The sequence below is a fragment of the Belonocnema kinseyi genome, chromosome 3 (assembly GCF_010883055.1).
Source record: "Belonocnema kinseyi isolate 2016_QV_RU_SX_M_011 chromosome 3, B_treatae_v1, whole genome shotgun sequence".
NCBI lineage: Eukaryota > Metazoa > Arthropoda > Insecta > Hymenoptera > Cynipidae > Belonocnema > Belonocnema kinseyi.
Window position 1 is genome coordinate 20,301,617 of NC_046659.1, and position 19,490 is coordinate 20,321,106.

At 34.9% G+C, this 19,490-nt stretch overlaps 1 protein-coding gene across 3 annotated transcripts in view; it reads left to right on the plus strand.

Moving 5' to 3' along the window:
• LOC117169394 (sialomucin core protein 24-like) overlaps positions 1-19,490 on the plus strand; it is a 147,313-nt gene that overhangs the window by 103,778 nt on the left and 24,045 nt on the right. The window contains exons 1-2 of one of the 3 annotated variants that reach the window (XM_033355759.1): positions 4,466-4,526; positions 5,725-6,087. In XM_033355759.1, coding sequence (XP_033211650.1) covers positions 4,481-4,526; positions 5,725-6,087 — 409 coding nt within the window. In that variant the 5' untranslated portion in view covers positions 4,466-4,480. Of the gene's footprint in view, positions 1-4,465; positions 4,527-5,724; positions 6,088-19,490 lie in introns of those variants that run through there. The other 2 variants (XM_033355760.1, XM_033355757.1) reach the window with 2 other exon arrangements.

Below are 19,490 nucleotides of genomic sequence, written 5' to 3' on the forward strand. Positions count from 1 at the left end.
TGGAAAATTAACTGCCAATATTGCTTGAAGACTTGAACTTAGAAATACGGCAGAACATGTGGTTTTAACATGATCGATGTCTGGAACACTATTCAACGGTAGCACGAGAAGTTCTTGATCGTGATTTCAATGGTCGCTGGATTGGTAGAGGCGGTCCGATAAATTGGATCTTACTTCACCAGATTTCTTTTTGTGGGGCTATCCGCAAGACAAAGTGTATAAAGAAAAACAAACAACACGTGAGAATATGATTGACCGAATTACAAGTGCATGTGCTGAAATTCAAGAAGATACACTTCTCCGTTGTATACATTAATTTGAATCACGGATTAAAAAGTGCATTGAAACCGAAGGATTTAGAAAACTGCTACATCCACGTCATTGTTCCTGGGTTACGCTAAACGTAATAGTTTGTTTTGAGACTAATCTCGAGTATTGTAGAATCGTAAGCGTGAATTCTCAGTAACAGCCGGTGAAACCCTCGTGTGTCTTGAGGGCACGATGCGACCCAAGTAAGAGAGCTTTTCGCATCCATCTCGAAAATTTTTTGCCATTTTTTTGGCATGCTGGTATGGCTTTCAGGTTGCGAACCAGTGATAGCTTCGCACTTTCGAGAGCACCGTTCACAAGGTCAATTGCTTGAACGAATATTTTGGGTACAGTCGTTGTAGCTCCTTTTTGTGGTCTTGATACTTCTCCTCTTTTTTCTTCTCCTTGGCAGTGATATTGTAATCGGCCGGAGCCGAGAATTTGATCATGAATATAGTTCGTTTCTCGAAGTCTTGGAGAACGATATCAGACCTGATGTAACGCAACGGAGACTGCTGTCCGAAAATTGTAGTTTCAGAAAATTTTACACTTCTCGTTTTGGACAATTAACATTTCCTTTGAAACGTTCGGCACTATTATTGCCGCATTTTTCTGTGGAGATACGTTGATTCCGCGTGGGTGGGGCACACAGATAGTATGTGTTCTAGGTACTCAAAGTGTGCATGACACGCTCTGCACCTATCTCTGGGATATTTTTGACATCGAATGCGGTCACGGTATACTAATATAAAAATGACACCGTCCTGACATGCGAAAGTGAAACCCTCTGTGCCTAAATTAGGCGCTGCTGATCTAAGATAAGCAAAAATGTGCTTCTTTGACAAGGACTATCTTTCTACATTTCTGTGAAAGTTTCCGCGCATATTCTTGTCAAATATCTGTTGGCGAAAATTTTCAACCTCTACTTGTTCACTTCGGCTTTTAGAAGTGAAGCATCTACATGAAGTAATGCATTTTCCTCACTTCTGATGTTAAAAGTCAGGGCAAGGGTCTCGGCCGACTGCTCCGCAGCTTTATAAAAGAATGCTCCTCTACTAATCATCTCATGTTTCCTGACCATTTTTAAGAGAGGACCTGTGCCATTTGGAAAAATGTAAGATGTACGTAAAACAATTCGGTTTTAAAGACACCGGAGAGTAATAATTCCGCGTCTGCCTTGGCGGCGTGAGATGTATAATCGCGGAACAAAAGAATTAATATGCAAGCTCTTATACATATGCATGATTTTCGTGTGGCAATTTCAAGGACCGGAAGCTCATTCTTTGTTTATAGAACCACCCCAAGCGAGTAAAGTAGATCCGGGACGGCAAGCATGTTTCAGATACCTTGTTCAATGCCGACAGATCTGAAGACCAAATCTGTCGAAGAAGATGCTTGTATCTACTTCAGAAAGACTCCTTTACTGATGTTATGTCCTGAATGCGGTTTTGAGGCACTCCCAGGTATCTATACATAAGATCCTCAGTGAAATGAACAGCAACCGCTAGAGTTTCAAGAAGCTCCTCAGCAGGAATGTTCTGGAAAAGGGGGTAGATGTAATGGTTGTGATTTAGTAGTAGAGACTTTTAGAAAGCGAACGCGAAGCAGATTAACACCTGTGAATGAGCGGTCCCACAACCGCTCCGCTGAGTCCTCGTTTGATTCAATCTGTGTTTGTATGGCCTGGATCATCAGTCTTTAAATTTTTTTAAATATAAAATTATAAATCAAAACTATAACTCTTAGAAGTATATAGAAATGTATTATTTGGGACTATAGTAGACTGCTTCAAAACTAAAAATTACATTGGTTAAATATATTTTAATTTTGCTGATTTTACTTCTCACTATTTCGATACATTCATTTAAAAAAAAAAAAGCTAATGGACTGATCATTTAAAACGATGACTTGCGTTGCTCGTCTACAAGTACTACTCTTTTTTTTAGTTGGCCCCTTGTTTTAGTACGCATACCTACACGACAAGCATCAGACATGCTTTATAATTTAATTAATACTCTCTGGTTTAGTATACTATTTAAAAATATGTTGAACTCCCTAGAATTTCTTTGAATTCTCTTGAATTCCTTTGAGTTCGTGCAATTCTGTGTATTCTTTTTAATTCCTGTTAATTGATTACCATTCTCTGAAGTATCTGAATTCCTTGAATTCTTCAAAATTGATCGATCGTGCCTAAATTTTCTGATTTTCTTGCATTACTTTAAAGTCCTTGGAATCCCATGAACTGCTTGAAGTCAGAAAATGTAGGGAATTCAAGAAATTTGCGACTTTCAAGGAATTTATGGATTTTTAGGAATTTACGGATTTCAAGAAATTCGCGTAATTCAAGGAAGCCTGTGAATTGAATGAATCCTGTAAATTGAATAAATTATGTGAATTGAAGGAACCTGGGAGTTTAAGGAATTCATAAAACTCCGTGTCTAAGAAAGATTTCCTGTATTCTATGAATTTAATGAATTCTGTGAATTTCCTGATCTGTCTTAATTTCGCAAATTCGCAGAATGTTCCAAATTTCCTGAATTAAGATTCTTTAGGTAATTCGAACGAATTAAAAATATCTTTAAGTATGAATCCGTTTTTGAAAATTCCGAACAAAATGCCGGATATAATATGGCGGCCGAGTATGCTAAATAAATTTTTTATTGTTTTAAAATTTTGCACAGGGAGCTTTTCAAGGTCTCTGATTACGAATCCGATGTCAAAAACTTAATAACAAAATGGTGGATGGAATATGGTGAGCGAGTATTCTTAATAACCTTTTGATTTTTTGTAAAATTGGCATAAGGGGATTTTTGAAGTCGCTAATTACGAATTCGATGTTCACCACATTAAATCCTTTATACAAATTTTGACAAGAATCAAAACTTTATGTAGCAAGCTCACCCGCCATATTGGATCTGCCATATTGTTTTGTTTTTAAGTTTTTGACATCAATCTTTTTCGTACAACAGTTAAAGTATTTGTAGGTTTAATATAAAAATATACATAAGATGTATTGCAAATTAAACAATTTGAACTTTCCAAGGCAAAATGTAAGAAAAAATAAAATGCTATATTACATTAAGCACATTTTAACTGAAACGCTTGAAATTTTTTTATCATACTCTCATTTGTTGTTCGATTCAAATATATGACGCTCTAAATGTATGTACGTATAGGTACATATGTGAGTTGTTACTGAAGCAAAGAAGAATGAAGAAGACAACAAAAATATACATAAAATATAGAGCAGAAATATAAAATACAAATAAAAAGAAATGCTAGAGTGCATAATATTGTGAATCAGTGCCAAACATATTAATTTGGAAAATTTGTATTTTATATTTCTACTCTATATTTTGTGTATATTTTTATATTAAACCCTACAAATACTTCAAGCTTTCAGAAAAATGATTGATTTGTTACTTTCTTTATTACTTTCTTTATTTTAATAATCACATATCAAAATATATAAATAAAAATATCAAATTCAATCACGTAAATACATATGCAAAATATTTAAAAGTACGAATCGCACGATGCGCCAACGAGCGCGAAATTTTTACGTGGTATGACTTTGCAGAAATTATTTCCTATCATCTCACAAAGATTCATGCAAAATAAAATCATTGGAATTTTTTTTTTACCTGTTAGGGGGGGCTACCATTGCACCACCGACCCAAAGTGCCCCAGCTGACTCTAACTACACTTACATTACGCCTTTCTGAAGCATTCCCCAAAGTATTAGGCGGAAGGAAATGGTTTACATTAATTAGGCGCTGGCTTCCGGACTATAAGTAAGCAAGCATACAAAAAGTTATATTGCTAAGGTGGTTTTAAATAGAAATAAAAAAAGAGTGTCTTTTTCCTATATTAAATTTGTAATAAACCCATAAGAACTAAAAAAAATCTTTGCTCCGACTCTGAATAATAAGTAAAAATGAAAAAATAGTAATATTCTATATTATTTTGACCGTACCAATGCAGTGATGTATGAATATTTCGAAAATTTAAAACCTGACGTGAAGAGAGTACTTATTTAAATAATTTAAGAGTACTTATTTCTGTAAGTCAAGGTGAAGAAAGCAGACGTAACAAGAAATGCCTCCAAAAGCTTCTCGACAAGAGGATGCTGAATATGTTTTATTGAAATACGACAGACCCATCATTGTCGATGAAGCTGATGTTTACTTTCCTCAAGTTATCCGGATTGAAGTCAGGTAGAAAGTTTTTTATTTCCGCGGCCGTAACGGTGTAATTTCCACTTGGTTTTGCGTTAGCCGTATTTTGGCTTAAAATAGTCTCAAGAAGTGCTGAGCAACCAATTTATACTCTGGGCACCTATAATACGTACTACCTGGTTGTCCTACTCACGCGGTACATGGATTTGATAAATTCCTTTATCAGGTTTAAATGTTTCAAAATATGACGTGGGTTTTCTAGTTAGTAGGTATGGTACTTTATGTGACGTAGAAAACTTTAAGTGTCACAGCAGAGCTCATTCCGTGCTCTTTTGATTATTTGCGTTTGAGTGTATCATAATTGACTAAAAGTTTGCATGCCTCATCGTGAACGTCGCAATGATGCACAATAGAAAGAAATCGGAAAAATAACCGTTTGATTCTTTTTAAAATTGGTATATGGAGGCTTTTGATTTCGTTCCACTGTGTGGCGTCACCAGTTGTTATTTATCGGTACTTCGTGTCTAAAGAGCCCAAAACCTTATTTCAATAATGTACGTGGTAGCAGAATTTTCGCTTGAATATACTGAAAATATTAATGTATAATCACAATACATATTACTTTAAACATTATTTTCTTACAGAACGCGGTGTTCAAAAGATAGATTATTTGTCACAAAAAAAATATTTTCTCTTTATTGGAGTTGGAATCTTCTCCTCGGAGGATTTCTTTGCTGCTGTGTAAGATTTTTTGTTCAATTACTTGAATCGCATTCACGCGGACGACCGAAAGTCTTTTATCGAGATTCCGTATTACCATGGTTCTTTAAAAGACATCTTTTGCGAATGCGGACAATACAAAATTGTGTACAATGCATAAACAAATACTATTTGGCAGACGAAATTTGACAATAACTGGAAAATAACCTTCAATGTATGTCAGGCGCGTTTACGTTTTTTTCATATATAGTTACAATACTGGACTACACTGCCTGCGCAATTCTACTTGGTACATCATTAAGCTTGACCTTGATAAATGCTTTGTAATCTAGGATAGTTTAGAAAGGGACATTATGGAGGTTTTATTGTATTTGGCTTCAAGAGACTTCACGTGCGTTTGAAATATCTGCTTTTGCTGAAGTAAAAAAATTCAAAAAGCGCTACCTATTTTTTGTACAGCTTCCTAATTATTCATTTACAACCTTACATTAATCTTATGACTCATGTTTTGTTTTAGGACAAAAACCATTGCAAGGATCAACTGATACACCAACATCTGAGTCTTTTAGCACAACAGAATCGGCCAATGTTACTATCGCTACTACTACCATTAGTCCAAACACAACAGCATCACCTACGACAATAACTTCCCCAACAAAACCACCGCCTCCTACAACAAGTACAAGCAGAACCACAACGCTTAACACAACGACGATTTCTTCTACTACTCCTATTCCTTTAAATAATACGACTACGGTACCACCACCACCGAAGCCAACTATGCGTACAACAACGCCACTCCCCGTATCAACACTCTCTCCGTCGCAATCAACCCCGGAACCACCAAAAGAGCGACATTTTGACGGCTTAAGCTTCATGGGTAAGAAATGCATATTATCAAGGTAAACTAATCGAAAATCTTACTGGCAGTGTCTTTCAGTCTAGTCTAACAGTTCTGTATGCACTATGAGGTCCCCGATATAACTTTTTTTTTTAGCAAAAAAGTTCTCTCATTACAAATATTTTAGATATTTTTTCCAAATTCTGATCAGTTTTTTTAAAAGAAGCTTATTACTGATTCAAAATAACATTTATTAAATCATTTTTAGCATCTCTGAGTAAAAATAAAACTTGTTTGCATCTTGCACTTTGTTTGTAGGACGAACTGTTTGCAAGTTACAGCGTTACAAACCAATGAATTTTAAAACGAAATTGACATGCTTGCACAGTTGTGTCTCAGAAAGCATAGATCAGAAAAATTTGAAACTTGTGCATGGTCGATTTGGAGGTTAGATTTCTCTTAAAAATGACATCTTTCAATCAAATAAAAACTTCGCTTCGTGAATTGTTGTTAAAAAATACCTATTTTTTAAAATAACTCGTATAGAGTTTTAATTTGTTAGTAAAAAATCATCCAGACTGACCAGTGTCATAATTTTCACTAAAATAGATGCAATATCTACATCTACCATTAATAACATTCTTTATTGTGCACGAACTAATTTTCTTCATTTTTAATCGCAATTGTTATGAACAAAAGCCCTTAGTTAACAGAAATAATTTTAAAATTTGTTTTGTTAATATTTGGCACGAAGGAGCACTTTTCACTCTTTCGATATTTTCTCGTTGGATAAGCCACTATTCATTTTCAGCCTTATAAACAATATCAGTGTAGTGACTTGACATGGAAGCCTCGAAAAACGTGGAAATCACCTGTAATTTGATTTCAAGACCCTGATATGTTTTAGTATCCACATTTTTAAAGATATTGATCTTGAATTTTGTAAACTTTGTAAACATTATCAAAGCGATATCTTCCTTACATACATTCTGTAATTTATTTGTCAGATGTAGGCATATGTCGATCAGTACTGATTCCTGACACTATGGCTGGGTATGCAAATCATAATTTGAATGGAACTGTCCTTCTATCTTATGAATAATGGATTTAGATTGAACGGAATTTTTTTTCATTGTGTACCTGCAAACGGCCTACGACGATAGACAGATAGAAGTGTTTGGAAATAATTTAAGATCATAGATTTGAAAAATGGTGAAAAACAGAAAGTGAAAAGAAATTTGAGCCACAACTAATAAAAAGAAACGGTTGAGAGGTCAGAGAACTTAAATCTCAGAAAAAGAAGACCATAAAAGATGCTACAGATCAGACTGCAATCTTATAGAACGAAATCAATGATCTAGCTCATTTTAGAAATAAAAAGTAATCGAACTTATTAAACTTTTACTCGGGTGAACCCGGTTATACATCAAAGCCACGGTTTAAGTCAAGTGATTGATAATATTAGAATGTTATAAGTTAATTTAATACGATGCTTGAAACATCCTGCGACGATGTTGTAGGTATACGATTACGAGCGGCTGCGAGTGTTGGAGGTGACAGCAGTCACCTCTGGATGTCTTCTTAAAGCTATCATCTGCCACTTCACGGGTTTTTAGTCGCTCGCTTCTTGATGGCCAAGAAAGTTTCTTACAACGCAACAGGTGTTTAATAAAACCGCCTTCTGAGCTGCTGTCAATACCCTACTGAGACCTAAATGTTCAAAATGTTCAGTGCCTCTTGCGTGCACTTTGCCTGTGTCCGAAATCACAATGGGATGAATAGATACATGATTAGCATTTCTCCATATGGTCTCTACTTCATGCCTTAAGTCATTATACTTGTGGATTTTGTTTGTATAGGTTGATTTCAAATTTCGGATAAGTGGACAAGCAATACCATTAATGTAGACTCTTCCACTTTTTTTGTTCTCGCATCACGATGTCAGGTCTATTGGCCCGGAATTAATCATCCGTTTGGATAGTAACAACCCAATATAAAATGTAATCTTCGCTTTCTAAAACGGACATTGAAATTTATGTATAGAAATGCATGCATTCTTTTAAGAGTCCTGGGTTGATCGCAGGTTGTTGATGTGTAATGCCTGCTACATAATTATGTCTGTGAGTATATTTTCTCTGAGCCATCATGCGACAGCTATCAATAATGTGCTCAATGGAGTCGGTAGTATCTCCACTTAATCGGCACCGGTCAACCACGTCTCGATGTAACACGTGTTTTCGATAATTCCTGGTGCTGACAACCTTGTCCTGTGCCGCAATGACGAATCCTTCCGTCTCTGCATACAGAACAACCTTTCTTAGCCAAATATTGAATGCCTCACTATCCACTTCATGTTGATCTGACGGTTTGGGGTGCTCGCCGTGGATAGCTTTCTCCCTCCATTGTATTTCTAATTTCTCTATGGGTTCTGCCCTGATATTCCAGGCCCCATCTGAGGACAAATTTAAGGGCGTGTAGTCAAGATCCGCTTTACAGATGGTGCTGTAAAGCGTAACGTTTCGTTTGCTGTCAAAATAGTCCTTTAACTGTGTAATTTGTGACTCGCACAGGTTTTTGATATCTACAACGCCCCTGTCCCCTATATGTCTTGGTAAAACCACTCTTTCAATCGTTGCATTTTTGTGGCACATTTGGTGCCATTTTGATGATGAGCCTGAAGATGTATGTCAGGACAGGGATGACATATGTGTTGATTGCCCTGAGTTTGTTTGACGAGTTGAGAAAACTCTTCATAATCAATCTGAGTCTCGTAGTGAAGAGAGCCGTTAGGCTTGTTTTAACTATCGTATACTGATATACCCTTAGATTCAAGAATACCCAGATATTTGTATGATTCGACTGCAGCCATTTCCTCGATGTCATTTTCGAACTCGTTCTCTAACTCTGCGGTCCCTAATTCCCCATTTCGATTTTTTCGAAATGCACTGTTTTGCATTTGTCTAATCCGACCTCCATGTGGATATTATGGGAAAAATGCTTTGTGACATGGATCACTTGCTGCAGTTTCTGGGCTGAACTAGCGTACAGCTTCAGGTCAGCCATGTACAGGAGATGAGTCACTTTATGGCCATCCTCATTATCATGAATTCTGAACCCATGAGACATGCTGTTTAGTGTTTTGCTCAAGAAGTTCGACGCTAAACAGAACCATAGTGCACTGAACGAGTCTCCTTGAAATATACTCTTCGTGATGCATATTGATTTAGTTATCCTTGATTGTAGTCAATGTATGCCATGCGTAAGTTCCTTGGATGCTTACGAGCTTGAGTCATGGCAACAGCGTCTATAATAACTCTATCTTTACAGCCTCGTAAGTTTTTACAACATCCTATTTGTTCTTCTGTAAGGATGTCATTCTCATGGTGTTCTATTGGTGCACGTAGATCATTTGTGATGTTCATTTTGGGCAGAGAATGCCTTGGTGTTGATACTACATATCGGAACTCTAGTGAAGCATGACCAAATTTCCTTTCAAGGTGCTGTAGTTTTTCTGGGTTTTCGCTATGCACATCATCGTTATTAATATCCGGATGTGGTTCTAGTGGATCCGGTACATGATATTCATTATCCCTTGCACTTATGTCGGCATCTTCAATCAAGTCTTCGTTATCCCCATCTTCCAAGGCGAGTTCATCAATACGAAGCTGCTGTTCCACTTCCATTTTGATTATCGCGAGTCTTCTTGACCCTCACGTTTCAGGGTGCTTGGTTATCGTGAGTACCCTTGCCACTCACGTTTGGTAATAAGAAATATATCAATCTATCTACTGCTGAAACTGTTCACCGTTTACCTCTTGACAGTAAGCCAAGCAATGATAGAAACCACTAAAAGCTTTTCGATAATAGACAGTCGATCTTTCGGATAAAATGCTTTAAATTATGTCGAAAAATATATGAAAGTTTAAGATTAACCAGAGAGGCTGCCCATAGTTAAAAAATTACAAATCTCCGGCGTGTCACGTTAAATGCACGTTCGCTGGTGTATAGTGAGTCTGCAAACTTACACTGGCATTTGACTTGTAACACTTTGGAAATGCTCAAAATTCAGATGACAGTTGTCCTAAAAATAATAGTGCAAGTAACAACTCGAAAAGTAGATTTCTTTTTTATATTTGCAACATAAAAATTTTCGCAAATTATTACTGTCAGGAATCTTTTCCTCAGGCTAGACGGACAAAAGTCTGTAGGGAAGATTCGCGGACAGAGAACTTCCATAATAAAAATTCACAAATCTGAAATGGCCCATTTTTTCACTTCATTTGTTTATATATTGTTGCTCAGTGACAAAAAATGAAAAATCCCAAAACAAAATTCTCTTAAAAATGTAATGCTGAACATTTCTAAAAAAAAACTTTAAAATCGGTTAAAAAATACGGTCAAAGTTATTCTTAAACGTCAAAACTTTGGTTTGTCTGAGGAAACGATTCCTAACAGTAATGATTTGCAGTAATTTTTATGTTGCAAATATAAAAAAGAAATCTACTTTTAAAACATAATTGGCATCAGAGGGGGTTTTTCCAGTTTTTAATTTTGAGCAAAAAAACTATCAATTTAATAGAAAAAGTTTCTTCATGAAAGTTGTGCGGCTCGTCGAGCCGCATATAGTTATATTTCTTGCGCAGTGAATTTCCGAAGTTGGTAATTTTCAGAAATTTTTTCACATTTACGCAAGGCACAGGATACTGGAAGAGCGAGCCCGAGCGCTATGGACGTTATGGAATCCACACGCTCAATTTGGATCTGGGATTAGTTTGAACTTCCTGATCTTTTGTCTTAATCTTTTTTGGATATGTGTCTGTGTCATCTTTATCACGAAGATCGTAATATTGTACCAATAAATTAAGAAGTCCTAATGCTGCTTTATTAATAGCTAACTATTTTGTTTTGCCGCTTTGACAAATGCGACCGCGAATGTTGATATGGATAGGTTATCATGTATGGCAATGGTAATCCATATTTGATAGTGAAATTCTTAAGAATTTCTACGTGATTTAGAATTCCCATGGAGTTACATCTGGTAAATTTCCTTCGGTATCTTGTGGTGTGGGTAGATTCTTCGTAATTGTGCCTCTATAGTGTCAAAAGAAGTAAATGCAGGAGTCGTTTCAGGAGTAAGAGCGGAGTTGTTTTCTAGAGTATTCATAGAATTGTTTTCAGGAATTTTTCGTAAGTTCATAGAAGAGTCGTGAACAGAAATATTTAAGTTTTGAAGTGAGTTTGCTCAAATTCCTCCGTAAGTTGAATTAAGGAGACCTCTATTTGATATTAAATGAATTACTTTTATAGCAGCAAAGTTTTTTGCTTCTTTAAGTGAGTCGGACATTCCTGTTTCTTTAATATCCTGAACAGTACACATTTCTGTCTAAGTAAAGTTTTCAGTTGATGTTTTAATGTGTAATTTAGTAAATTGAGAATGTGGAAGATTGCGCAGTGCACATCGTCCTTGCTATTTTTCGCATATTTCGCTTACTGACCTGAACGAGGGTCGAAATAGTTCTAATTTATATTCTGTACCATCTTTCGCTGCCATTAATAGACTTCATGCTGCATTTCGTTGGACTAAATCTTCATCTTTTCCAGTACTAAGAACTACATATATTTGAAACTGCAATTGGACTCGAATATAATATTTATTTTTGGAATCTAAGGCAATTAATAACTTTATTTCTAGAGGAGGTTCTCCTTTTTGTCGAAGAAAATGATTTAAAAGAGTTGTATAGGATTCATGCGTCATGCTGAGGAAGGTTTAAAGTTGAATAGAGTAGTTAATTGTATTACGAGCTTGCTTGGTCTGTGAATGAGGATATAGAGTAACGTCTGTAGTAAGTGGGTTGGCTTCTTCTTTACATGTATTTGAGTCAAGTTATTGAGAGGTGTTCCATGGAGTTCTCTGCGCTTCTATGGGTGCGTGAGGTGCTGATGCTATAGGTGCCTATGATTGTATGTTATTGGGTCCGTTAGCAATTTGTCGCTTTCTTAGATGTAACAATAATTTAGTCACGGAGTACCAAAAGGCTCCTAAAAGATGTAATGACCAGCCGAATATTTTACATGGAGTATAACCGTGTATTAATGTATCTGAATTTAATTAAATCCTCTAAAAATTATTATAATTCCTATTAATCCTGTACTAGCTGTACCAAAGTTTGTAAAATTAATGCAAAATTTTCCCCATGCAGATTAAGCAATCCTATCGATTATGTCTTCACCAGAAGGTTAAATACTGAGATGCCCTGATTATTTGTAGTTTGTCCCATCACTCCCCTTGCTAAGGTATTTAGGACCTGAGGTTTTTCCGCATGAAACATAATATGATCTTTTAATTAGTCTAGATCAGCTTATGAATATATGCCTATTATGGCCAAAGATGAGGTGTTTGTGTATTCGCATGTGGGCTGTGTTTTTAGCATCATAACATTAGGTGCTGACCCTTCAATAGGATTGGGTAACATCCCGGAATGGAATATCCTAAAAATCTTGTCCCTTTCACGTATCTCTACTTTACTCTGTTAATTGTGGGTAGTTGAGGATCTTTATCAAACAGTGAAAATTTTTTCAGTTCTGACGCATCTTTCACCGTTTTCGAGATAATTAAAAATTATATTATTTATTTAATTTTAAATAATTCTATTGGGTTATTTTGACTTCGTCCAAAACAGTCCTGCTCTGCAAGCTAATTTAACATTTGTTTGTTGTTCATGTATCTCTGATCGTTCGCGATATAATTAAAAAAATGTTATTATTGTTTTGAATAAAATTTGTTTATTTATTAGTTTAGTTAAAGTTGTTTGAGAATACAACTCTGCAAAATCTTTAGACTGTAATTATTTTTCACGATTCTATAAACGTTTTCAAAATAAATCATATTTCAGATTTTTTAATTTGATAAAATCTATTTATTGCTTTAGATCGGAGTAACCGAGAATCAGCCCCCGTTTGAATATGTTGTCGGTTTCCGCTCATCCCTCACCGTTTTTAAGCTAACTGAAAATCTACATTTTTTAGGGTATTTAAAAAATCCTTTAATTGAGCTACTTCGTGTGGGTCGAAAATAAACCCACTCTGCAAAAACCTTTAAATCTACTTAGTTTTCACGTTTCTTTGACCGTTGGCAGTTTCCGATTGTAGTTCGACAACAAAACCCTTCTTAAAAACATTCAAATTTTAGTATACAGTGATTCCCTTCATCAAAAACCTGAAAATGTTTTTAGTTTTCATTTATCTGTGACCCTTTTAGAGGTAATTCATAATTTTGGATTTTTTCGAATTTTAAACATTTGTTTACTGGTTTACTTTGAGGTTGCTGAGGACCACCCCCTATCGAAAACCTCTGAATGTGTTGTCAGTTTTCGCGTATCTCTCACCCTTTTCATGATAACTCAAATTTTTTTTTATTTAAAAAAAAATTTTTTTATTGGGTTAGTTTATGTAGGTCGAATACAATACCCTTATGTGAAAAACCTTACCATTTTTGTAGAAAGCGATTACCCTCTTGGAAACTATGAAAATATTGTCAGTTTTCGCTTATCTTTCAGCGTTTTCAAGACAATTAAAAATTTTCACTTTTTTTGGGGAGGGGGGGTTATTTCAAAAATATTTTATTGGTTTATTTCGAGTTGGTCGAAGATAAAACCTATCTTCAAACCCCTTAAAATTGACCTAATTTTCATGTTTCCGTGACTGTTTTCGAAAAAAAATCAAAATTTTTTGTTTGTATTTAAACAATCTTTTTATTTGGTCAGTTCGCTTTTTTTCGAAGACAATCCCCGTCATAAAAAACTTTAAAATTTAATTAGTTTTCACGTTTTTTTACTGCTTTAGGTCGGGGTGGCCGGAGTTCATCCCCCTTTAGTAAACCCAACAATATTGTCAGTTTTCGCATATCTCTCACCAATTTCAAGATAACTCAAAAGCTTTATTTGGTTTTGGAACTTTGAAAACACTTTTTCCCCTTTTACCTATGTTCAGAGAAACTAACAATAAATTTACGACTGACTAATTCATTATACTAATTAAGCTAGAAATCTTTACGCTTTCGGAATTGTAAATTTAGGGAAATTATGACCAATAGGGTTAAGGGACTTCGCATAAAGTTAAGTGAAATGCATGTAATTTCAAATTCGAGAGCTTGGGCGCACATGTTCTGAAAAGCTCCTACGAGAGATTCCAATCCAGCGCCAAGTATATGTGTGACTAATAAGGAATCGGGTCTTCTTCTTTTTGGAATTCATTCTTTCAATATTTTCATACTATTTCTTCCTACATAATGATTTTCCTATATAGTTTGTCGTACAGAGAGTACGCGTCAAACTCAAACGGCGCGGTCATCTTGACAAAATGGTGGAATTAAGCGGTTGCGTGACTTGAACGAAACGGGGCCCTCAAGTGGCTAGACTATGTATTTATTACATCACGGTTTAACGCGCCACGTGCTTTCCCTGATAGCAACTCCGTCAATAAGGAATCTCCGATTACATCCTTGATGTTCAATCCACTTATTGGATACACTTTTCCACTTTGAGAAAATATCTTTATAGAATAGGAAGATACACTTTTTAGTTTTGAATAATGAAGTAGAGTGGAGCCCGTGGAGCAGCTAAAGGGGATATACAAAGAGGTTACTGTAGAATTCCATAGGAAAAAATAGTATAATAGTCGTTGACCAATGTCGCGATTGCTTTAGAGTTTGACACGTCACGTTTCTTCTCAAACAGCAACTCCACCAATAACGAATCGGGTTTTCACATTTTTGCGTTACATTTTTCGAGATATTTCGATATTCGATATGTATGATCTTTTTAGAATAGGATAGAAAAAAAACAATTAGTTTTCGGCGAAGAAAATGAATTTTAAATAAAATACATAGATTAAAAAAATTTTAATTGTTATCAACAAAATAGTTAAATTTTTAAACAAAAAGTTAAATTTTCATCCAAAAAGTTAAATTGTATACTAAAAAGAAGCACTTTTAATAAAATACATGAACTTTGCACAAAAGAAATTTATTTTCTACCAAGACTAATTTTAAATACAAAAAATTAATATTTTATCGTAGTTAAATTTTCGATAAACAAGATTATTTTCTTGTAGTTAAAAAAAATGTCACAAAAACAAGAAGAATTTTCTACAAAAATAGTTACATTTTTAGAAAACAAATTTTGTCAACTAAATTGATGAATCATCAACCAAAAAAAAACTAAATTTTTAAATTTCGAATCGTTTTAAATTATTGAAATTAATTGAAAATTCCTTGGAATTTTTTCAAACATCCTAAAATATTTTAAAGCCTTTAAAATCTCTTGAAACTTTTCAAAGCTCTTGAAAATTCCTTGCAATTTTAAAAATACCCTGGAATATTTCAAATCCTTCAAAATATTTTGAAACAACTTGACACCTTTTAAGAGATTTCTAAATTACTTTGTAATTTTTTTAAAAAACTGCTAAAATTGTTAAAATTCTTTGTACTTCCTTTAAATTATAAAAATGAATGGAAAATTCATTGACATCTTTTTAAACCTTAAAGTGCCATGGGGGTCGTGGGCGACCCCAATTTTTGTTCGCGCGATTATAGCAAAGCCCCGATTGTGAATTTAATTTTGTTGGCGCCTTCCATAGTTAGTTAAACATCTCTTCTACCGATTTACACCATGGCAAGTGGTTGCGTAAACCAGTTGAGATCCAGCATTCGTTGCAAGCAGTGGCCGTCTTGATTGGGGACGCCCACGACCCCACATGTCGCTTTGTGATATTTTTAGACAAATTTTTATTTTTGGAAAATATTGTGTGTACTAGTGCAAAGGAGTTTAAGTACATTCTCTCTCTTACTCCTCATCTTCAAGAGAGGTATGCTAATTCAGTGATCCGCAAAGCCATCCTGGTGGGAATTGGGAGTATTCTTGGAAAAGATCAGCTCTCTGAGGAACAAAGATAAAACTCTCATCTCGAGAAAAGAAAGAGGTGCTGCATGTGTAGTAGAAAAGAAGACAACAAGGCCCGAGGTGTTTGTTATTTGTGCAACCGCCCGGTGTGTCAAAAGCACCGGGTATTCATGTGAGGGGGTTGTATCGGTACAGAATAGCGCTTTCACTAATTTTTCAATTGTGATAATTTTGCAACGATTATTCTGCAAGAATAAAAAATTACATGAGAAAATAATGAAATGATCATTAAAAATGGTTCGTTTCACTTTTAATGAAATTGCCTGATTCTCCGCACTAAAAGGATAGTTGGAGAGTATCCGATAATTTTGTTGAAATGAAATAACGGATACTCTCCTTGCAGGAAGAAATTTTTCGGTGCGGGTCGCCCAAGACCCCACAAGGGGCTTCGTGAAATTATTACATAAGAAGGCGCTTCAAGGGTTTAACATCCTCAAATATTTAAAATCCTTTAAAATTTTTTAAAAATGGTGCTCTCCCAGTGTCGCACAGTAGGGAAAGGGCACATTTTTGTATAAAATCGCCTGAAAAGTACCATTTATTTAATTACTTTCAAATTTATTAAAAACTGGCATAAATCGAGTCAAAGATAACAGATTTTGAACGATTATTTAAACAATTTTTGAAAGCAAATACACATTTGAACCATTCTTTCATGATTTTGTTGCGTAATCAACTAAGCCTTTTCACAAAATAATGTCAAAGTTTACAATTTGTCAATAGAGAATATTTACATTAAAATAAACAAATTTTTACAAACAATTTGTTTACAAAATCTTATAATTATAATTAGGAGGTTTTTACGCAATGAAAAACATGACTGCCAGGGTTTTTTGCCAGACAGTACTAGTTATTTTCACAAAAAAAAGAAACAATTGCTTTTGAGACGAAAGAAAATCGTCTCAACCTAAAATTCAAGTTTCGTCATTTGTATCCTGAAATGACGTTAAGGGTAAGGCTAATTTATGTAATTATTGAAGAAACTATGCCGCGAATAAATTGTTTTAATCCTTTTGCAAAGAAGGAACACAGTAGAGTCGATATAAAAAACTTCGACAAGTTTCACAATTAATTAGTGCAATGTTTTCCGTTGGCTTAGACAAATACATTTGTACCACATGTAGATTTAAATAAATCGACAAATAAATCGACAATAAATGAATTACTAATTGTTTATAAATAAACTTCCAAGTTTATAATTCAAATTTGGAAGACTTAAACCACATCGAGTTAAAAATTACTCATATATTATAATTGAACATTTTTGAAAATTAAATTTCGAAAGCTTTAAATTTGTATTGATCCTATTTTCAATACTCTAATCTACTAACATTTCAATATTTAACGTTATGAAAATTTTCTGTTTTCTTAATTTCAACAAATTTTAAAGGATAGAAAATATTTTGTAGAACTTTTTTTTTGTTATTGTTTAAAAATTATTTTTTTTTTACTACAAGAAAATTAATCTTTTTTGTCGAAAATTGAACTACGATTAAACATTAAGTTTTTGTCTAGAAAATTAGATTTGGGGGGAAATAAATTCCTTTTGTGCAAAGTTCATGTATTTGAATTAAAATGCCTTTTTTTACTATGCAATTCAGCTTTTTTGATCAAGATTTAACTTGTTTGAAAATTTAACTATTTTTTGAACATTATTCCATTTGGACAGAAGGTTTCATCTTTTGAATTAAAAACTCGATTTTTAATTTGAAAATTTTTACCATCAAATTCTGGACTAAGAATTAATCTCTTTTGTTTAAAAATTCAACTATGTTGTTAAACATTATTGCATTTTCGCCAGAAGGTTTCATCTTTTGAATAAGTAAGTTTTTGTCATAAATATAATAATGTTCAACAAAATAGTTGAATTTTCAAACGAAAGAGGTTAATTCTGAACGCAACATTTAATATAAAAATTTTCAAATTAAAATGCGAATTTTTAATCTAAAATATCGACCTAGCTGTTCGAAATTAGACCAGTGTTCATCAAAATAGATGATTTTACTACCAAAAACAGATAACTTTTTATGAAATTTAGATAAAATCTTATGCAAAATTAAAAAATGAATCTGAAAAATTCCCGGTTTTCCTCAAAACTTTAGGGTACTTCTTGGTGTTTAAAAATCTGGGCAATAGTTCGCAATTTTCCCAGTCAGTGGCCACCCGACTTGAACTTGTGCAGTTCTTTAATTTTTTGTTACTTAAAATATGTGATTGACTTTCTTTTTTTCAAGTGAAATATTTAGGAGTTGATGTTGATAATCCAATGATTTTTCGATCGCACCTGGTGTGATAATTCTGAAAAAACCTGAAGACAATGATGATAAGTTCACTTGAAAGCTAAACATAGAAACATAACCTGTACTTCTTCGAGAAATTTTCAGATTGACTTAATCTGGCATTAAATTTAACCAGCTATGGATAATAATTGTGGCATCTGAATTCTAAATGTGCCTGAGTCAAAGCCGCTATCAGGTTGTGTGCCTGCGGTATACCTACGATGGCCACGCGATGCACACATGTAAAGGATTGAGAGGCGACTTTCATGTACCTCATGTCGATCATTATCGGTAGTGCAGAACTTTGCACACCGACCAAGTCCTGGATCAAATCGTGGATTTAAAACGATGTGTGTGTATGTGTATAAAAATTTGTCATAAGGACAACCGCAGGATTTCGCCGGGAGTGGGTGCTAATCTGAAAAATTGCACCCGCTCCCAGCGAAATCGCGGTAAAATTTATGCCACAACCACATCTCACGACCGTGAGATAGGTGGTTGCAGTCTGTAACGGAATCAATATGACGATCCAGCAAAAGCATCGTGCACCCTAAGAACATGGAGCGACCCAAGCACTACCGCCTTCTGCATTTTTCCCGCAAGTGTTTTAGCATATTGTTGACACGCAGGGATGCTTTTTAGGCTATTAGTGAGTTAAAGCTTGGCACCTCCAAGAACGCCGATGATACGGATGATTAGTTTAACAGAATATTCCGGGTACAATCGTTGCAACTCCCTTATAAGGTCTCAATGCCTCTCTTTCCTTTCATTCTTCTTGGCTATGATGTTTTTGTCAGCTGGTGCCGAAAATTCGATAACAAACATGGTTCGCTTCTCGATGTCAAGAAGAGCCATGTCAGGCCTCGAGTGAGCAACATAAACAATTGTCGAGAATATAAAGTTCCAGTATATGCGGCACTTCTTATTCTCGAAAATTGACTCGATTTCCCTAGGAGCATTTAGAGGAGCAATATTAAGTTTAATGCCGTAAGAGTCACAGAGATGGTAATAAAGCACTCTTAGTGCCTCATTGTGCCTTTGAATGGAGGTCGTTCTCGCGTGAGTTGGACAACTAGATTGTATTAGAGCTAAATGCTCGGGGTGTGCATGGCACGCCCTGCAGCTATCATCAGGAATGTCTTGGCTCAAAATGTGGCGATGGTATGTTAAGGTGGAGATGACACCGTCTTGGCATGCCAAAATG